The following is a 21,942-nucleotide window of genomic DNA, read 5'->3' as shown; positions in this document are numbered from 1 at the left end:
AAATGTAAAGTCATTCAACCATGTAAAATGATTTATTTATATGCTTTTATTGAGCTCCACAAACTCCCACCCCATCCTCAGCTCGAAGCTTCGCCTTGCTGTTTTATGACCACATAACCAGGTAAACTCCTTCAAACTCTTTCATTGTTTCTAGAATTTATTGTTAAAACAGCAAAGCAGGTCTTTAAGAGGCTTCAGGAAGATCCAGGATAGTGGAATGGGCAGATAGGCGGCAGATAAGAAAGATCTTGCATTTCTATAGCACCGTTTCATGACCTCAGGACGTTCCAAAGTGCTTTACAGCTAACAAAATACTTATTTTTGAAGTGTGATGTAAGAAATACAGCAGCCAATTTGTGCACAGCAAGCTCCCACAAACAGTATTTAAATGTGGATAAGTGTGAGATAACTAATTTGGGAAGGAAGGTGAGGGCTGGGAATGAAAACTCAATGGAAAAATGGTGAAAGTGCAAATGAACAGAGAGACCTGAGTGTGAGTGCACGTAGTTAAAACCATAGAAAAGGCCACCAGCATATTGGGTTTTATAAAAGTAGGGACATAAGAGTGCAAGAGTAGAGAAGTAACGGTAAATGTGTACAAAACACTGGCCACAGTTACAGTACTGGGCGCTGTCTTGGGAGCCCCATTATAGAAAGGACATTAAAACCATAGAGAGCGGCAGCATAGATTTTTAAAAATTCGTTCATAGGATGTGGGCGTCGCTGGCGAGGCCAGCATTTATTGCCCATCCCTAATTGCCCTTGAGAAGGTGGTGGTGAGCCACCTTCTTGAACCGCTGCAGTCCGTGTGGTGAAGGTTCTCCCACAGTGCTGCTAGGAAGGGAGTTCCAGGATTTTGACCCAGCGACGATGAAGCAACGGCCGATATATTTCCAAGTCGGGATGGTGTGTGACTTGGAGGGGAACGTGCAGGTGGTGTTGTTCCCATGTGCCTGCTGCCCTTGTCCTTCTAGGTGGTTGAGGTTGCGGGTTTGGGAGGTGCTGTCGATAAAGCCTTGGCGAGTTGCTGCAGTGCATCCTGTGGATGGTACACACTGCAGCCACAGTGCGCAGATGGTGAAGGGAGTGAATGTTTAGGGTGGTGGATGCCAATCAAGCGGGCTGCTTCGTCCTGGATGGTGTCGAGCTTCTTGAGTGTTGTTGGAGCTACACTCATCCAAGCAAGTGGAGAGTATTCCATCACACTCCTGACTTGTGCCTTGTAGATGGTGGAAAGGCTTTGGGGAGTCAGGAGGTGAGTCACTCGCCACAGAATACCCAGCCTCTGACCTGCTCTTGTAGCCACAGTATTTATGTGGCTGGTCCAGTTAAGTTTCTGGTCAATGGTGATCCCCAGGATGTTGATGGTGGGGGATTGGGCGATGGTAATGCCGTTGAATGTCAAGGGGAGGTGGTTAGACTCTCTCTTGTTGGAGATGGTCATTGCCTGGCGCTTGTCTGGCATGAATGTTACTTGCCACTTATGAGCCCAAGCCTGGATGTTGTCCAGGTCTTGCTGCATGCGGGCACGAACTGCTTCATTATCCGAGGGGTTGTGAATGGAACTGAACACTGTGCAATCATCAGCGAACATCCCCATTTCTGACCTTATGATGGAGGGAAGGTCATTGATGAAGCAGCTGAAGATGGTTGGGCCTCGGACACTGCCCTGAGGAACTCCTGCAGCAATGTCCTGGTGCTGAGATGATTGGCCTCCAACAACCACTACCATCTTCCTTTGTGCTAGGTATGACTCCAGCCACTGGAGAGTTTTCCCCCTGATTCCCATTGACTTCAATTTTACTAGGGCTCCTTGGTGCCACACTCGGTCAAATGCTGCCTTGATGTCAAGGGCAGTCACTCTCACCTCACCTCTGGAATTCAGCTTTTGTCCATATTTGGACCAAGGCTGTAATGAGGTCTGGAGCCGAGTGGTCCTGGCGGAACCCAAACTGAGCATCGGTGAGCAGGTTATTGGTGAGTAAGTGCCGCTTGACAGCACTGTCGACGACACCTTCCATCACTTTGTCGATGATTGAGAGTAGGCTGATGGGGCGGTAATTGGCCGGATTGGATTTGTCCTACTTTTTGTGGACAGGACCTACCTGGGCAATTTTCCACATTGACGGGTAGATACCAGTGTTGTAGCTGTACTGGAACAGTTTGGCTAGAGGCGCGGCTCGTTCTGGAGCACAAGTTTTCAGCACTACAGCTGGGATGTTGTCGAGGCCCATAGCCTTTGCTGTATCCAGTGCACTCAGATGTTTCTTGATATCACGTGGAGTGAATTGAATTGGCTGAAGACTGGCTTCTGTGATGGGTGGGGATATCGGGAGGAGGCCGAGGTGGATCATCCACTCGGCACTTCTGGCTGAAGATGGTTCACCAGGTTGATGCCAGGGATGGGAAACTAGAGCAATGAGGAGAGACTTGAGATACTGGGACTGTTTCCACTGTATCTGCCCTGTATCTAACCCGTGCTGTACCTGCCCTGGGAGTGTTTGATGGGACAGTGCAGAGGGAGCTTTACTCTGTATATAACGTTTACTGCATATGCCCTGGGAGTGTTTGATGCTGACAATGGATGACACAATTCGAAAATATTTTCCATTCCCAGAACTAACATAATTCACAAAGGAATAGGACCCCACCTTTTATCTCAAAAGAATGTTTATTTTTACAGATTATAAAAACAGAACAAAGCCATGAAAAAAAGGACAGCCTTGCATTTCTACAGTTTCATTCATGACCTCAGGACGTGCCAAAGCACTTTACAGCCAATGAAGTACTTTTGAAGAGTAGTCACTGTTGTAATGTAGGAAACACGGCAGCCAATTTACACACAGCAAGATCCCACAAACAGAATTAAATAAATAACCAGATCATCTGCTTTTAACGATGTTGGTTGAGGGATAAATATTGGCCTGGACACTGGGGAGAACTCCCCTGCTCTTCTTCAAATAGTGCTGTGGGATCTTTTATGTTGAGCTAAGAGTTAGTACCACACTTGGAGTGTCAGCCTGGCTTAAGTGCTCAAGTCTCTGGAGTGGGACTTGAACCCACGACCTTCTGACTCAGAGGCGTGAAGTCACCTTTTGCAGTCTCCGACTCACATTCTTCCGTAAAAGCCGACATCTCGCGCAGCTACGCCACTGAGCCACAGCTGACCATGGGAGACCAATGTAATTGTGAACTGCCAACCAGAAAGTGAGCACATAATCCAGGCTGATATTTCAATGCAGTACTGAGGGAGTGCTGCACTGTCAGAAGTGTCGTCTTTTGGAAGAAACAGTGAATCGAGAACCCATCTATCTGTTTAGGTGGATGTAAAAGATCCCATGGCATTATTTGAAGAAAAACAGGGAATTCTCCATGTATCCTGACTAATGTTCCTCCTTCAACCAACACAACTAAAAAGACAATCTGGCCATTTACCTCATTTTATTTTGATATTCATCCTTAGGATGTGGGCATCGCTGGCAAGGCCGGCATTTATTGCCCATCCATAGTTGCCCTGGTATAACTTGCTTGGGCACTTTAGGGAGCAGTTAAGAGTCAACCATGTTGGTGTGGGATTGGAGTCACATATAGGCCCAGACCGGGTAAGGACGGCAGGTTTCCTTCCCTAAAGGGACATTAACGAAAAGTTGGGTTTTTATGACAATCCGACAGCTTCACGGTCACTTTTACTGCTTTCAAATTCTCAAACTACCACAGTGGGATTTGAACTCACGTTCTCTGGATTACTAGTCCAGTAACATCACCAATTCACAATTGTACTCATTTATGCTGTTTGTGGGACCTTGCTGTGCGCAAATTGGCTGTCAGGTTTGCCTAAATAATAGCCACTAAACCTCCAAAGTAACTGATTGGCTGTGAAGCGCTTTGGGATGTCCGAGGATGTGAAAGGTGCTACATAAATGCAAGTTCTTTCTTTTTCTCTGTATTTTTTAAGTCAGTCCCTCAGTAACTGCCTCTTGAGCTGTAGTCTAAGTCGTATTCTTGGATTCGCTGTTTGATGTACGAGAGCTTGTTCTTCAAATACGTGCATCGTTCCTTCTTCTCCACAAACGCTGGGTCCTGTTTAATAAAAGAAACCTTTATCGGAGGGCAGAGTAGTTGTTACATGGAACGGGAACTCTGCAACTGGAATTATTCCCGTGTCAATTAACTCCTTTAAAAAGGGGTCAAATGTAATTCAAGGAGGGTTTTTAAAAACCAACTCAGTGATTACCCGGGGCTCAGTGGGCAGAACTGATCACCTCTCTGAGGCAGAAGGTCATGGGTTCAAGTCCCACTCTAGAGACTTGAGCCCATAATCCAGGCTGACACTCCCAGCGCAGTACTGAGGGAGTGCTGCACTGTCGGAGGTGCCATCTTTCAGATGAGATGTTAAAACGAGACCCTGTGTAAATGCAAGTCTGTCTTTCTTTCGATACTCAGTGGTACCTAGAATTCCAGGAACAAGTTCCCAGTCTGGGTTGTGAGGTTGGAATAATATCCTGATATTTTACTTGATTTCCTTTGAGGGTCAAGGAGAAATTTGCCAGAACTTTAATTCCACAGGAGATTGAGTGGATTAGGAACATAGGAACAGGAGTAGGCCATTCAGCCCCTCGTGCCTGCTCCGCCATTTGATAAGATCATGGCTGATCTGTGATCTAACTCCATATACCTGCCTTTGGCCCATATCCCTGAATACCTTTGGTTGCCAAAAAGCTATCTATCTCAGATTGGGTGGAGTTGATGGTGGGCAGTGTTGTACCTGCTCTGTGGGGGGAATGGGCCTGAGGGACTGACAACCTTTTCTTATTCGATGCTTTTTTTATCATCTTAAGTGGCAGAAGAAAACTACAATCTGATCCAATCCAAAGTGGGTTAATTTGGGGGATTTTGAAACCAGTTAATATAGAGCATTAATGCTGGGTTAAATGATGCGTGAAACCCTTTCAGTTACTGGAATCATGAAACTTGAAATGCTGCATCACCAACTTACACATTTATCTATTTATTTAAACCTTTTGTGACTGTGTAATCAGAGTGCACGAGTGTGATTGGTCAATGCCAGTCACTGATATTTTTGTTCACATGGTCAGCACTGACCAATCAGACGTGAAGAATCAATACCAGAAAACCACACCATCTTGCATTTTTTTCACTTTGTTTTCAATCTTCCCACCTGATTTTCTGCTAACTCTACATTTTCTAAAATGAGTGAAGAGACACAGATCAGCCTTGATCTAACTGAATGGCGGAACGGGGTTGAGGGGCTGAATGGCCTCCTCCTGTTACTGTTTATTTTCCTTCCCCATCTGTTCAACCCCCTCTCCCAGACCTGCATCCTTCTCACCTCCGGTTCCTTCACCTCGGGCTTGCCCTCAACCTCAGCCTCCGACCTGACTTTACTTAGTTTATCAGACTTTTAGCCCTTTCTATCCGAGTGTCAGTGCCCGGTTTAGCTTAGACCAGGGGGCAGTGATAGTCCCTTTACCCATAACCCTGACCTCGGAGGCAGTGCCCCCTGCACCAGTGTGAAATGTTGCACAAACTACAATTGGTCATCCTTGTGCTCTCTCAGACAGATTAGCAAATTGTGCCAAGTTATTGGTGGTTTTTATGCTGTGAGTCTGTGCCATTTAGGAGCGGCTTAAAATTGCCTCGAACTCGTTTAACACAGAACTTTCACAGAGAGAGAGAGAGAGAGACTTACATCCCATCGGTTTGGGCGTTTGGAGACTCAGGAAAATAACCCGAATGCAGCGACCCTGTTCCACCAATTAGATCATGGCTGATCTGTATCTTAACTCATTTTAGAAAACGTAGAGTTAGCAGATTGTCCTCAGGTGATAGGACAATGAACTAACTCAGAGAGCAAGTCTCTATATTCACCTGTACAATGGGGATGAATGAGAGGGTTAATTACCATTGGAAATATATCCCTGAATTCCAAATCCTTCTGGGCGAGGGTGAGTGAGGGGGGGTGAGGGAGGGCGAGGGGGGGTGAGGGAGAGGCGAGGGGGGGCGAGGGCGGGCGAGGGGGGGCGAGGGGGAGCGAGGGGGGGGGCGAGGGCGAGCGAGGGGGGGGCGAGGGCGAGCGAGGGGGGGGCGAGGGCGAGCGAGGGGGGGGCGAGGGCGAGCGAGGGGGGGCGAGGGCGAGCGAGGGGGGGGCGAGGGCGAGCGAGGGGGGGGCGAGGGGGGGCGAGGGCGGGCGAGGGCGGGCGAGGGGGCGAGGGGGCGAGGGGGCGAGGGGGGGCGAGGGGGGGCGAGGGCGGGCGAGGGCGGGCGAGGGGGGGCGAGGGGGGGCGAGGGGGGCGAGGGCGAGCGAGGGGGGGCGAGGGCGAGCGAGGGCTGGCGAGGGCGGGCGAGGGCGGGCGAGGGCGGGCGAGGAGGGGGCGAGGGCGGGCGAGGGCGGGCGAGGGCGGGCGAGGGCGGGCGAGGGCGGGCGAGGGAGAGTGAGAGGGAGAGCGAGGGAGAGCGAGGGGGGTGAGGGAGAGTGAGAGGGGGTGTGGGGGGGTGAGGGAGTGAGAGGGGGTGAGGGGGGGTGAGGGAGAGTGAGAGGGGGTGAGGGGGGGTGAGGGAGAGTGAGAGGGGGTGAGGGGGGGGTGAGAGAGGGAGAGTGAGGGGGGGGTGAGGGAGTGAGAGGGGGTGAGGGAGAGGGAGAGTGAGAGGGGGTGAGGGAGAGTGAGAGGGGGTGAGGGAGTGAGAGGGGGTGAGGGAGAGGGAGAGTGAGAGGGGGTGAGGGAGAGTGAGAGGGGGTGAGGGAGAGTGAGAGGGGGTGTGGGGGAGAGTGAGAGGGGGTGAGGGAGAGTGAGAGGGGGTGTGGGGGGGTGAGGGAGTGAGAGGGGGTGAGGGGGGGTGAGGGAGAGTGAGAGGGGGTGAGGGGGGGGTGAGGGAGTGAGAGGGGGTGAGGGAGAGGGAGAGTGAGGGGGGGGTGAGGGAGTGAGAGGGGGTGAGGGAGAGGGAGAGTGAGAGGGGGTGAGGGAGAGTGAGAGGGGGTGAGGGAGAGTGAGAGGGGGTGTGGGGGAGAGTGAGAGGGGGTGAGGGAGAGTGAGAGGGGGTGTGGGGGTGAGGGAGAGTGAGAGGGGGTGAGGGAGAGTGAGAGGGGGTGAGGGAGAGTGAGAGGGGGTGAGGGAGAGTGAGAGGGGGTGAGGGAGAGTGAGAGGGGGTGAGGGAGAGTGAGAGGGGGTGAGGGAGAGTGAGAGGGGGTGAGGGAGAGTGAGAGGGGGTGAGGGAGAGTGAGAGGGGGTGAGGGAGAGTGAGAGGGGGTGAGGGAGAGTGAGAGGGGGTGAGGGAGAGTGAGAGGGGGTGAGGGAGAGTGAGAGGGGGTGAGGGAGAGTGAGAGGGGGTGAGGGAGAGTGAGAGGGGGTGAGGGAGAGTGAGAGGGGGTGAGGGAGAGTGAGAGGGGGTGAGGGAGAGTGAGAGGGGGTGAGGGAGAGTGAGAGGGGGTGAGGGAGAGTGAGAGGGGGTGAGGGAGAGTGAGAGGGGGGTGAGGGAGAGTGAGAGGGGGTGAGGGAGTGTGAGAGGGGGTGAGGGAGAGTGAGAGGGGGTGAGGGAGAGTGAGAGGGGGTGAGGGAGAGTGAGAGGGGGTGAGGGAGAGTGAGAGGGGGTGAGGGAGAGTGAGAGGGGGTGTGGGAGAGTGAGAGGGGGTGAGGGAGAGTGAGAGGGGGTGAGGGAGTGTGAGAGGGGGTGAGGGAGAGTGAGAGGGGGTGAGGGAGAGTGAGAGGGGGTGAGGGAGAGTGAGAGGGGGTGAGGGAGAGTGAGAGGGGGTGAGGGAGAGTGAGAGGGGGGTGAGGGAGAGTGAGAGGGGGTGAGGGAGAGTGAGAGGGGGTGAGGGAGAGTGAGAGGGGGTGAGGGAGAGTGAGAGGGGGTGAGGGAGAGTGAGAGGGGGTGAGGGAGAGTGAGAGGGGGTGAGGGAGAGTGAGAGGGGGTGAGGGGAGAGTGAGAGGGGGTGAGGGAGAGTGAGAGGGGGTGAGGGAGAGTGAGAGGGGGTGAGGGAGAGTGAGAGGGGGTGAGGGAGAGTGAGAGGGGGTGAGGGAGAGTGAGAGGGGGTGAGGGAGAGTGAGAGGGGGTGAGGGAGAGTGAGAGGGGGTGAGGGAGAGTGAGAGGGGGTGAGGGAGAGTGAGAGGGGGTGAGGGGGGGTGAGGGAGTGAGAGGGGGTGAGGGGGGGTGAGGGAGTGAGAGGGGGTGAGGGGGGGTGAGGGAGTGAGAGGGGGTGAGAGGGGGTGAGGGAGAGTGAGAGGGGGTGTGGGGGTGAGGTGATTTGATTTCCATGATTTCTGTTGAACCTGTCCAGACTCACATTCTTTTTCTCCTCATAATCTTCAAGTATCTTCGTAATCCGTTTGTGTTCCTGGAATGGAGGAGACAGGGTTGGTGATGTGAGCAGGATTACAGTGTGATGGGGGTTATCAGTATTTCGCAGCTGTGGTGAGTGTTACCGGCAATTCTTTGACAGAGAGTTCAGTTACTGCTTGTAAGCTGTGCTATACCCAGAGTGTAACCACCAATGGCGTCCATGAGTCCTGAGCTCCCTGACGTTATTCCCAGGCACATGGGATGCTTGGAGGAAATGCTTGAGAGGACAACCCTTTCTCCCCTCCCTTCTCCCAGCCCTCACCATCTCCCCTCTCTCTCACTCAGACAAGCAATACAATCTCCGCCTGTCCCAGTGAGAGAGTGTTTAGTGAAAACTAGGAATTGGGGCTGAGTGTCCATGGCCCTCAGGACCCTTGGGCTAAGGAATGGGAGCAAAAAAAAGGAGTTCCCGGACCTGCTGGAAAGCACGTGTTGGGCGACAAAAGAATCGGACATAGCCGCGATGCCTCCATGGCCAAATATCTTTCCGCCAATCACTGCCTCGGCTGACAAGTGAAGGTGCCAGAGGATTGCTGGCACTGGTGGAACACTACCCAGCAGGAGTTACCAACTCCAAGAGTGCCACAGATTGTGCTCAAGGACCAGGGACCCCGTCCTCCTCAACATTCTTTACTGAACCCTCAAGCTCACAGCGACTGGTAGAGGTTTTAAAAATCAGTGGAAAGTTCCCCGGCCTTATCAGCCACTCAGAGATGAAGAAACAAAAGCAGCGAGTCATTAAATATTTGCTGCCAACAGTTGGTGCTGGCGAGTCCCACCTCAAACCACAAACACTCCGTACTACCCCACTTCCTAGTACGTGGGCAAAGAAAGACTTGCATTTATATAGCGCCTTTCACAACCTCAGGACGTCCCAAAGAGCTTTACAGCCAATTAAATACTTTTCAGATGTAGTCACTATTGTAATGTGGGAAATGCGGCAGCCAATTTGCGCACAGCAAGATCCCACAAACAGCAATGAGATAAATGATCAAATAATCTGTTTTTTTTTTTAAAAAGTGATGTTGGTTGAGGGATAAATATTGGCCCCCGGACAACAGGGAGAACTCCCCTCCTCTTCTTGAAATAGTACCATGGGATCTTTTGTGCACAAAATCTAGGCTGACACTCCTAGCAGCACTACTGAGGGAGTGCTACACTGTCAGAGGTGCTGTCTTTTGGATGAGACGTTAAACCGGGCCCCTGTCCTCTCAGGTGGATGTAAAAGATCCCACGACCACTATTCAAAGAAGAGCAGGGGAGTTCTCCCCGGTGTCCTGGCCAATATTTATCCCTCACCCGACACCTAAAAACAGTTTATTTGATCATTTATCTCATTGCTGTTTGTGGGATCTTGCTGTGCGCAAATGGGCTGCCGCGTTTCCCTACATTACAACAGTGACTACACTTCAAAAGTATTTAATTGGCTGTGAAGCGCTTCGGGATGTCCTGAGGTTGTGAAAGGCGCTATATAAATGCAGGTCCACTCTTCTTTCTTTGTATTCACCCATCATTCACACACACTTTCCAGCAAGAGTCAGTGGACAGTGTTCGGGAGCAGGAACCCCAGCTGATTTCCCCTTCCCTCTCCTCCGTACCCCAGGGGTTCTGAGGCCTAGTTACAGAGCCCTAACTGTCTGGCTAATTTAGTGACTGGAGGCTAATTACAATGCCTGGGGAGCCTTTCCTAGGGAGGGATGTGTGCCAGAGTTGTAGGGTTTTGTAAAATTGTGCAGCCTGTTGTAACAATGTGATCGTTGCAGCTGAGGGAATCCTGGCTCCTAAATCAGGTACAGTCGCTTCCAACATCGACCAGATCCAAAACACCAACGTCACAGACTCTGACCCCTCACAGACTTTTCAATGGTTATTAGCATCTGACCTTGAGAGCAGTTCCGTTTGGTCAATGTATATTTACTGGGACTTTGATGGAGTCTCTGAACTACTGGCACAAGAGAGAGAGAGAGAGAGAGAGCCGGGGGGAGGGGGGGGGGGGAGAGAGAGACATGGGGGGGGGGGGGGGGGGGGGAGAGAGAGACATGGGGGGGAGGGGGGGGGAAGAGAGAGCTGGGGGGAGGGGGGGGAAGAGAAACATGGGGGGGAGGGGGGGAAAGAAACATGGGGGGGAGGGGGGGAAAGAAACATGGGGGGGGAGGGGGGGAAAGAAACATGGGGGGGAGGGGGGGAAAGAAACATGGGGGGGAGGGGGGGAAAGAAACATGGGGGGGGGAGGGGGGGGAAAGAAACATGGGGGGGGGGAGGGGGGGAAAGAAACATGGGGGGGGGGAGGGGGGGGGAAAGAAACATGGGGGGGGGAGGGGGGAAAGAAACATGGGGGGGAGGGGGGAAAGAAACATGGGGGGGAGGGGGGAAAGAAACATGGGGGGGAGGGGGGGAAGAGAAACATGGTGGGGGAGAAAATGAAAGATGGGGGGGGGAATGAAAGAGACAGACAGGGGGGGGGAATGAAAGAGACAGACGGGGGGGGGGGGAAATGAAAGAGAAAGAGAGAGGAGAAAAGGCAAAAAAAAGTTAGAAAACGAGACACAGAAATCTGAACACAGTAAACAAACATTGAGATTGATGGAGTGCATTCCTGGGAGAGACTAAAGACCCTTTTAAATTATAGGGCAGGGGCCTTAGGACAGCATGGGGTCTCACCCCTCCCCTCCCGCCCCCACCTCTCCCCTTCCCTTTCGAACCCCCCCCCCCACCTTTATGGCTCGATTTCATAGTATCTTTAGTAGGTACAGCAAAGAAGGCGGCCATTCGGCCCATTGTGCCTGTGTTGGCTCTTTGAAAGAGCTGTCCAATTAGTCTCATTCCCCTGCTCTTTCCCCAAAGTCCTGCAAATTTTTTCCCTTCAAGTATTTATCCAGTTCCCTTTTGAAAGTTATCATTGAGTAGAGTTGCCGACTCTGGTTGGATGTGTTCCTGGAGGTTTCATCACATGACCCCCCGGCTCCAATTTTTTAAATTATGACTAACAAACAAAAACATTCAAAGAAAATGAAAAACACCTAATTTTTTAATGCTGCTATGATTTTTCTCCCTGGGTGTTGCTTGCAGCAGAGTCCCAGAGGTTAACCTCTAACTCCTGAAGACTCCAAGACGATCCTGGAGGGTTCGCGACCTTATCCCGAAAGTAGAAGCACCGTGTCTCGGTTGACCCCATTTCCCAGTGACCTGTGACCCAGTTTCCCACTGACCTGTGACCCAGTTTCCCACTGACCTCTAACCTCTCCGTGTAGCGAGGCAGCTTTTCTATCAGGAGCCTCAGCTCCCTGAACTTTCTGCTGGCTGCGTGGATCTGACTGTGGAGCTCCTTGTACTCTGCGTACTGGTCGTTGAACACTCCCTTATAACGTTCCCTCTCCTCCGCTGTCTCGATCTTTGGGTACTTTCTAAAAAACAAAGCACAGTTTACAGTGGGACGTGGTGAGTGAACGGCCCACTCCTGGACTGTGTGCAGACTCCTCGCAGTGCTGACACATCTCACGGTAATAGCTGTACCAATATTTCAATAGGGTTACACACAACAACAACAACTTGCATTTATATAGCGCCTTTAACGTAATAAAACATCCCAAGGCGCATCACAGGAGCGATTATCAAACAAATTTTGACACCGAGTCACATAAGGAGATATTAGGACAGGTGGCCAACAAGGTAGGTTTTAAGAAGTGTCTTAAAAAGGAGGAGAGAGATACGGAGAGGTTTAGGGAGGGAATTCCAGAGTTTAGGGCCGAGGCAGCTGAAGGCACGGCCGCCAATACAGGGGCGATGGAAATCGGGGATGTGCAAGAGGCCAGAATTGGAGTTACACTCACTGACCGGTTACAGGTTATAAATAATCTTGTTGTGTTTGCTAACAAGACGAATATCCTTACGTTACGTAATCTGGTACGATGAGGGGCTTCGGAATGTACCCGGCTGGAATAGATTTGTTGAAGGTGCCGGAACCATTGGCCCTGAGCTGAATGTTGTTGGTGACCTGTTCGTCCAGGGGTCGTGGAGTGTTTCTCCTGAATGAAATGCGCTTGAAAGAAAACGGCCGTCTCACTCTGACTACTGCAGCTGTTTTACGCTAAAAGAAATGAGAGAGAGTTAGGTCAGCTGGAAACTCGAAACCGACAAATGCAGTTGATTTACGAGGGATCGGGAGTGTGGGTGTGGATTGGAGTATATCACTTCAGTATCCACGCTTCACGAGTGAGCCTAACAGCGTGTCCCAGCAAACTATTCTTTCACGGTCCTGTCCTGAACAGTCTGGTTCAGCCTCAGACGTGGCCAGAGAGATGGCCCCGATTTCCATTGCTCCACCATTGGCCCCAAGCTCTGGAATTCCCTCCCTAAACCTCTCCGTCTCCACTGATCCTGACAAAGAAAATTGACACCGGCCCACATAAAGAGATATTAGGACAGGTGACCAAAATCTTGGTCAAAGAGGTGGGTTTTAAGGAGCATCTTAAAAAGGAGACAGAGGCGGAGAGGTTTAGGGAGGGAATTCCAGAGCTCAGGGCCCAGGCAGCTGAAGGCACGGCCGCCAATGGTGATGAAAATCGGGGATGCGCAAGAGGCCAGAATTGGAGGAGCGCAGAGATCTCGGAGGGTTGGAGGGCTTGGGAGGTTACAGAGATAGGGAGGGACGAGGCCATGGAGGGATTTGAAAACAAGGATGAGAATTTTAAAATCGAGGCGTTGCCGGACCGGTCAGCATTGGAATAATTGAGTCTGAAGGTAACAAAGGCACGGATGAGGGTTTCAGCAGCAGATGAGCTGAGGCAGGGGCCGGTGACGGGCGATGTTACAGAGGTGGAAGTAGGTGGTCTTGGTGATGGAGCGGATATGGCGGGGGCAGGGGGGCGGTGTCTGAGTCTCAGCTCAGGGCCAAACAGGACGCCGCGATTGTGAATTGTCCGGTTCAACCTCAGGCAGTGGCGAGGGAACGGAGTGTGTGGCGGGGACCGAAGACATTGGCTTCACTGAAGTGTAATCAAATCACAGAAGGTCATAATATAATGGGTGACCAGAAATCTAGTCAGTCAAAGAGGTGAGTTTTGAGGAGAGGAAGGTGGAGAGGTTTAGGGAAGGAATTTTGACCGCACGATGAAGGAGTGATGATAAAATGTCCGAGTCGGGGTGTGTGTGTGTGTGTGTGTGTGTGTGTGTGTGTGTGTGTGTGTGTGTGTCTTGGAGGGGAACTTGGAGGTGGTGGTGTTCCCATACCTCCACCAACTTGTCCTTCTAGGTGGTGGAGGTCATGGGTTCGGGAGATGCTGTTGAAAATATATCTGTGTATATCTTTCTTTTGACCACTAAATCACGTTGTAAAGAATTGATTCATGGGTCAAGAGTCACCTACCCAGAAATCCACCTTCCCTGTACGAGCTGGAATCTTCAGATGGCTTAAGGCCAGACCGTACGTCTTTCCTTACCTCATCTACCAACGCAGCAAAGCCTACCTTGTTCCTAAACGCTTCCCTCTCTCTCCTGTTTTGTTCATGGCGCCACACCTTGAGACACACGATGGCGCTGATCAGGTACAGGAGCATGTTGACGAACAGGAAGGCCGCGGCTGCAATCTGCCCGCTCTCCACCCGGCACAGCTGGTAGTACAAAGGGTTGTTGGCCAGCATGGTGTAGCACAGGCCCCCCACGCTGAAGCCGTTCACGTACACGATGGCAGCCGCCATGTACACAAAGAAGAGGCAAGCGTTTATGGTGAATTCCGTGAGAGGCCACCAATCCGAGTCGAGGAGAATGGTCCTATAATAGAGCGTCAGCCCGAGTACCAGGAGGGTCACCGTCACAATCCAGGCCAGACCAGCCAAGACCAGGACAAAAGGGGTTTTGGGTCCGTTATAGTAATAATCGCTCCCAAACCCGAAGTTTGGGAAAGTGCCCCCATTGAAATTGTACCACTGGTTGTCTTTCTGTATGTATGCACATATACAGGCGAACACCATCGCTCCGAAAAGCAGCTCGATTACTCCCAGTACCCGGAGCAAGCCCGGCCAAGACTTCATGTAAGCGTGCTTCAGTTGGTAGACATGCATCTGCTCCTCGTAGCTCAGTGCTGACTCGGGCTGCTTCTCCTTGGCGTCGCTTTGAAATGTTGATGATTCCATTTCCTTTTTGGGAGTCCCCCAATCAAACATACCCGAGTCCTTACCTTCCGCTACCTGCTCAGACCCCTCTTCAGAGGCTCCGCCATCTGCGGAATCGGGCCAGCGCCGATTGGGGAGAGGGGACACGGGCGGGGAGCACTCCTCCGCGCTCCAGGGGAAGTTTAAGTTGAAGAGCGGCTTTGTGTCCCCTCTGCGGCCCCTCAAGAAGTTCCTCCAAGAGTCGGGGATGAACCTTCTCTTTGGTTTGATGTTGGGTATCTGTATCTCCTCTTCCGGCTCGCCCACTGGTGGCTGCAAGGGCAACGGAGGTGGGTCACACACTGAGCTGAAGGAGTCATCTTCCTCGCTGGTGCTGGTGGCAGTGCTGGACATCAGGCGTGTGGGCAGCATCTGCCTCTGTAGGTTGGAATGGCCAGACTCCTCCTCATTGGCTGCTGTCCAGCTCCTGCCATAACCATCGGTTACAATTCTCCAATCTGAAGACATTCTTATTCTCACTGTTTGAGCGGTCCAATTTAACAAAGTGGAAAAGGGGAAGGAAGCAGTGGTGTTTAATCGGCTTAATCGAACGTAACTGCCTTCGCCACACTCAGCTTAACAAATCTGCTGGTAGGTCAACGACTTGAGTACATCATCTTGGTGAATCCCAGCTCCTTCCCATTTCAGGGCCGAGAGTAGCTTTAAAATGCCCAAGGGTTGGCGCGATGCCCTCAATGACCTCACAGTTCCCTTGTGGAGTGTCAGAAGTCCAGGGCTGATCCTGAACAAAATAGAAACAAAACTAAATTTCTTGGATTTTTGACTTTTGCCACATTTTTCTTCTCTCACTCTCCGCTTTGTATCCTCACCGGCCACACCCCCTCTCCCAGACCTCCTCCAAAAGCTACTGCCCGGGGGCTAGAGAGCAGGAAGTACTGAAGGAGGGTTGAAGATGGAACTCAAGCTACTGTTGTCCTTGATCTCATTGGTACGGGTCTCTGGCTGGGTTCCGTACAATGACCCAGAGGCTTCCAAACAATATTTGAAAGACAGCAATTAGCAATATTTTTTTTGAGTTTTAAATAATGGCACAAGAAGGAAATGCTTCAGAATTTCAGCCTGGATTATGGGCTCAAGTCTCTAGAGTGGGCCTTGAACCTATGACCTTCTGACTGAGGGGTGAGAGTGCTGCCCACTGATCCACAGCCGTTGGCGGCAGCTATGACCAGCAATCACACAAACGTTTCTGAGGCTCCTCTTTGAACAGCTCCAAGAGGATGTTTAATGTAGGCCTCTGGTAACCTGGAGGGACAGATGAGGCCTTTAAAATCCCAACCGAAGATTGGCACCTCTGACAATGCAGCACTCCTTCAATTAGGGGTTGCCAACTCTGGTTGGACGTATTCCCGGAGGTTTCATCACATGACCTCCTGCTTCCAACTGTCCAGTCAAACAGCCTTTTCCCCATCTCCAATATTTTTATAGCTAATAAACAAAAAGTGTTCAAGGAAAATGAAAAAAACACACAATCTTTTTAAACCCCCCCCCCCATGATTTTCCTCCCGGGCGTTGCTCCCAGCAGAGTCCTGGAGATCAACCTTCAATTCCTGGAGACTGCAGGACAATTCTGGAGGGTTGGCGACCCCTACCCTCAGCACTGGACTGAAGTGTCAGCCTCGGTGGTGGGCTCAAATATCTGGAAACTTGATCCATAACAACAGCAACAACCTGCATTTATATATTAAAAAATTGTTCATGGGATCTGGGCGTCGTTGGCGAGGCCGGCATTTATTGCCCATCCCTAGTTGTCCCTTGAGAAGGTGGTGGTGAGCCGCCTTCTTGAACCGCTGCAGTCCGTGTGGTGAAGGTTCTCCCACAGTGCTGTTAGGAAGGGAGTTCCAGGATTTTGACCCAGCGACGATGAAGGAACGGCGATATATTTCCAAGTCGGGATGGTGTGTGACTTGGAGGGGAACGTGCAGGTGGTGTTGTTCCCATGTACCTGCTGCCCTAGGTGGTAGAGGTCGCAGGTTTGGGAGGTGCTGTCGAAGAAGCCTTGGCGAGTTGCTGCAGTGCATCCTGTGGATGGTACACACTGCAGCCACAGTGCGCTGGTGGTGAAGGGAGTGAATGTTTAGGGTGGTGGATGGGGTGCCAATCAAGCGGGCTGCTTTGTCCTGGATGGTGTCGAGCTTCTTGAGTGTTGTTGGAGCTGCACTCATCCAGGCAAGTGGAGAGTATTCCATCACACTCCTGACTTGTGCCTTGTAGATGGTGGAAAGGCTTTGGGGAGTCAGGAGGTGAGTCACTCGCCACAGAATACCCAGCCTCTGACCTGCTCTTGTAGCCACAGTATTTATATGGCTGGTCCAGTTAAGTTTTTGGTCGATGGTGACCCCCAGGATGTTAATGGTGGGGGATTCGGCGATGGTAATGCCGTTGAATGTCAAGGGGAGGTGGTTAGAAAACATCCCAAGACGCCTCACAGGAGCGATTATCAAACAAAATTTAACACCGAGCCACATAAGGAGATATTAGGACAGGTGACCAAAAGCTTGGTCAAAGAGGTAGGTTTTAAGGAGCGTCTTAAAGGAGGAGAGAGAGGTGGAGAAGTTTAGGGAGGGAATTCCAGAGTTTGGGACCTAGGCAGCTGAAGGCACGGCCGCCAATGGTGGAGTGAAGGGAGCAGGGGATGCGCAAGAGGCCAGAATTGGAGATCTCGGAGGGTTGTGGGGCTGGAGGAGGTTACAGAGATAGGGAGGGGTGAGGCCATGAGGGATTTGAAAACAAGGATGAGAATTTTAAAATTGAGGTGTTGCCAGACCGGGAGCCAATGTGGGTCTAGGTCCAAATCTTCTGTTTTGTTGGACCCAGGACCATCTGACTCAGAGTTAGACCCTTCCAACAAACTACTCTTCCCTCAAACTCCATGTTTCCGGCCTCACCTCCTCCCAAATGATTCCAGGATGGGCTTTCCCCCAACTGGGCGGATCCGAATTCACTGCCATCCACATCCAAACCAACCCGTTACTGCAAAAAGAGAGACAAGCAGGGATTGCAAACACCCAGACACTTCAAAAATCTCGATTCAATCAGACCAGGTGATTTAAGGAAACCCGATCTCAGTGAGTTAGACCAGCAGCCGAGCCAAGCTGTCTCCTCCAGCGGCGCCCCGAGGTCATTTGGTGAATGGCCCGCAGACATTTACCCACCGGCTTAATCCGGGTTGAAGGACGATCCCTGACCGGTTGTTTACTCCTGTCCCGGGCACTAGACTCCTGTCCCGGGATATGATCGTGTTCTCCCAGGTCTGACTCGAATACGCCGCAATGGCTGGGAGACGGAGAGAAACTCTGACAAAGTATGACGCCTGACCGGAGAAACATCAATCGACTGGGTTAGATATTAACCAGGGTATGAGAGAATTGGACATTTACCAGGGCGAGAGAGAGAATTGGATATTAACTAGAGAGAGAATTGGATATTAACTAGAGAGAGAGAGAGAGAATTGGATATTAACTAGAGAGAGAATTGGATATTAACTAGAGAGAGATAGTATTGGATATTAACTAGAGAGAGAATTGGATATTAACTAGAGAGAGAGAATTGGATATTAACTAGAGAGAGAATTGGATATTAACTAGAGAGAGATAGTATTGGATATTAACTAGAGAGAGAATTGGATATTAACTAGAGAGAGATAGAGAATCAGATATTAACTAGAGAGAGATAGAGAATCAGATATTAACTAGAGAGAGAGAGAGAATTGGATATTAACTAGAGAGAGAGAATTGGATATTAACTAGAGAGAGAATTGGATACTAACTAGAGAGAGAGATAGTATTGGATATTAACTAGAGAGAGAGAGAGTATTGGATATTAACTAGAGAGAGAATTGGATATTAACTAGAGAGAGAGAATCGGATATTAACTAGAGGAAGAGATAGTATTGAATATTAACTAGAGAGAGAATTGGATATTAACTAGAGAGAGAGAGATAGAATTGGATATTAACTAGAGAGAGAGAGAATTGGATATTAACTAGAGAGAGAGAGAATTGGATATTAACTAGAGAGAGAATTGGATATTAACTGGGGAGAGAGAATTGGATATTAACTGGGGAGAGAATTACACATTAACTAAAACAACAACTTGCATTTATATTGTGCCCTTAACCAGGGGAACATCCCAAGGCATCTCACAGGAGTGTAATCAGACAAAAATTGATACAGAGCCAAAGAAGGAAATATTAGGAGGGGTGACTAAAAGCCTGGTCAAAGAGATAGGTTTTAAGGAGGAGAGAGGTGGAGAGAGAGGTGGAGGGAGAGGTGGAGAGGCAGAGAGTTTTATGGAAGGAATTCCAAAGCTTAGGGCTTAGGTGACAGTGCAATAGTCAAACCATTATTAATGCAGGGGGTGTTCAATTATTATTAATGCAGGGGGTGTTTGATTATTATTAATGCAGGGGGTAATCGATTGTTATTAATGCAATGGGGTAATCGATTATTATTAGCGTAGTGGGGTAATCGATTGTTATTAATACAGTGGGTTATTATTATTAATTACCACCACCACCACCACCTCTCTTGACCCCTCCACTGACTCTCATTTGTCACACTGTTTGCCAAATGAGCAAAAATTTCCTCCATCTAAATATTGGGAAGACTGAAGCCATTGTCTTTGGTCCCCGTCACAAATTCCATTCTCTAGCCAACGACTCCATCCCTCTCCCCGGCCACTGTCTGAGGCTGAACCAGACCGTTCGCAATCTTGGCCTCCTATTTGACCCTGAGATGAGTTTCTGACCACATATCTGCTCCATCACCAAGACCGCCTACTTTCACCTCCGTAACATCACCTGTCTCCACCCCCGCCTCAGCTCATCTGCTGCTGAAACCCTTATCCGTGCCTTTGTTACCTCCAGGTTCAACTATTCCAATGCTCTCCTGGCCGGCCTCCCATCTTCCACCCTCCATAATCTTCAGCTCATCCAAAACTCTGCTGCCCCGTATCCTAACTCCCACCACGTCCCATTCACCCATCACCCCCTGAGCTCGCTGACCTACATTGGCTCCCGGTCCAGACACGCCTCGATTTAAAAATTCTCACCTTTGCTTTCAAATCCCTCATGGTCTCGCCCCTCCCTATTTCTGTAACCTCCTCCAGCCCTACAACCCTCCGAGATCTCTGCACTCCTCCAATTCTGGCCTTTTGCGTATCCCCGATTTTAATCGCTCCACCATTGGCGGCCGTGCCTTCAGCTGCCTGGGCCCTAAGCTCTGGAATTCCCTCCCTAAACCTCTCCGCCTCTCTCTCCTCCTTTAAGACGCTCCTTAAAACCTACCTCTTTGACCTGTTCTAATATCTCCGTAAGTGGCTCGGTGTCAAATTTTGTCTGATAATCGCTCCTGTGAAGCGCCTTGGGATGTTTTACTACAATAAAGGCGCTATATAAATGCAAGTTGTTGTTGTTGGTAATCTATTATTAATGCAGTGGGGTATTTGATTATTATTAAATCAGTGGGGCAATTGATTATTATTAATGTAATGAGGTAATTGATTATTAATGTAATGGGATAATCAATTATTAATGCAGTGGGGTAATTGATTATTATTAATGCAGTGGGGTAATTGATTATTATTAATGCAGTGGGGTAATTGATTATTATTAATACAGTGGGATAATTGATCACTATTAATAATGTGGGGTAATTGATCACACACGTGCCGTTTGTCAGTGCTGTGTCTGGGAGGTTCCATGATGTCGTCAGTGTTTGGTAAGGACCGAGTATTTCTGATGGATCCGATTTCATATTGCAGCATGTGTGAGAGAGGATTAATATCAGTAATGAATAGCTTCTCTTTAATAGCTCCTTGAATGCTTTCTTGTGCAGGAGCAGACTGCAGGTTAATACATTAGGAGTGCCTTGTGAATCAATTTTAAGTAGATTTGGGGAGCCTGACATTTTCCTATTTATGACTGTAATTCACCAGCAGTCCAGTTCTATTACGTTAAATCTGTTTGGAGCCTGGATACATGCTGTGGCTCAGTGGATAGCACACATACCTCTGAGTTAGAAGATTGTGGTTTCGAGCCCCACTCCAGAGACTTGAGCACAAAATCTAGGCTGACTCTCCAGTGCAGTACTGAGGGAGTGCTGCGCTGTCGGAGGTGCCGTCTTTTGGATGAGACGTTAAACCGAGGTCCCGTCTGCCCTCTCAGGTGGATGTAAAAGATCCCATGGAGCTATTTTGAAGAAGATCAGGGGAGTTCTCCCCTGTCTGGGTCAATATTTATTCCACAACCAACATCACTAAAACAGATTATCAGGCCATTATCACATTGCTGTTTGTGGGATCTTGCTGTGTGCATGTCCTATATTAAAACAGTGACTACACTTCCAATGTACTTAATTGGCTGGAAAGCGCTTTGGGACGTCCTGAGGTTGTGAAAGGTGCTACAGAAATACAAGTCTTTGTTTATTTCTCTCTCTCTCTCTCTCTCTCTCTCTCACAGGTCCGTTCTTTCACCAGTGTGGAAGATGCTGCTCTCACGTCCTGTAAGCATGTACTAGTTGTCACCCTTTATCACACTCGGCAAGTGGACCTGCGGGGATTCAGTTTAACGTTATCTAAGATACTCCAGGTAGCTGGACTAGACATTAAGGGGCTATACACTAGAGTGAATAACTCCTTACCTCCCTTGGTCTTCCCTTCTTCCCACAGTCTTTTAAAACACAAGCTTTGTGCACAGCAAGATCCCACAAACAGCAATGTGATAATGATCAAATAATCTGTTTTAATGATGTTGGTTGAGGGATCAATATTGGCCCAGGACACCGGGGAGAACTCCCCTACTCTTCTTCGAATAGTGGCCGTGGGACCTTTTACGTCCACCTCAGGGGCAGACGGGGCCTTGGTTTAACGCCTCATCTGAAAGGCGGCACCTCCGACAGCGCAGCACTCCCTCAGTAGTGCGCTTGGAGCGTCAGCCTGGATTATGTGCTCAAGTGTCTGGAGTGCTCACCAGGGGGCAGTGTGCACCAACTAATGGCAGCCGGTCTGTGCCAGTGGAGAGAGAGAGACGGAGTAATGGATTTTTATCCCTGGATACAAACTCAAGGAGTCACCTTGACAAATGTCATAATGATTGAATGTGCTGAGGTGTCGGCTTACAGGCCTGAAGGAGAGAGCAGAGGCGCGAAGCTAATCAATTGCAAACAGAAGCTGGAGAGATAGGAGAGCAGATAGCAGGTCAGAGTGACAGATAGAGGAAATTGTGTGTGAGATAGGGAGATAAATCGGAAAGAACAAAGAATAAAAGAGACAGGAAGATAGTCAGAGGAGGAGAAAATAATCACACGACAACATGGAAAGAAAAATCTAAGGAGGGGGAGAGAGAAATGCAGAGAGGATGAGAGTTCAGAGAGAGGGTTGTGAGGCGAGAGTAAAGGTAGAGCAGAGATACGGAGACAGG

At 50.2% G+C, this 21,942-nt stretch overlaps 1 protein-coding gene across 1 annotated transcript in view; it reads right to left on the bottom strand.

Moving 5' to 3' along the window:
• The window catches only part of LOC137299700 (uncharacterized), a 63,349-nt gene extending 45,583 nt beyond the window's left edge, over positions 1 to 17,766 (bottom strand). Inside the window, exons 1-6 of the mRNA XM_067968640.1 lie at positions 17,678 to 17,766; positions 13,821 to 15,246; positions 12,246 to 12,442; positions 11,588 to 11,759; positions 8,300 to 8,350; positions 3,967 to 4,080 (exon numbers count right to left, since the gene is read on the bottom strand). Coding sequence (XP_067824741.1) covers positions 3,967 to 4,080; positions 8,300 to 8,350; positions 11,588 to 11,759; positions 12,246 to 12,442; positions 13,821 to 14,972 — 1,686 coding nt within the window. The 5' untranslated portion in view covers positions 14,973 to 15,246; positions 17,678 to 17,766. The remainder of the gene's footprint in view (positions 1 to 3,966; positions 4,081 to 8,299; positions 8,351 to 11,587; positions 11,760 to 12,245; positions 12,443 to 13,820; positions 15,247 to 17,677) is intronic.
• Positions 17,767 to 21,942: the final 4,176 nt, after the last annotated feature.

This window comes from Heptranchias perlo, chromosome 29 (assembly GCF_035084215.1).
Source record: "Heptranchias perlo isolate sHepPer1 chromosome 29, sHepPer1.hap1, whole genome shotgun sequence".
NCBI classification, from domain to species: Eukaryota; Metazoa; Chordata; class Chondrichthyes; order Hexanchiformes; family Hexanchidae; genus Heptranchias; species Heptranchias perlo.
Note: the sequence above shows the minus strand (reverse complement) of the source record. Positions and strands in the feature narration are given on the sequence as shown.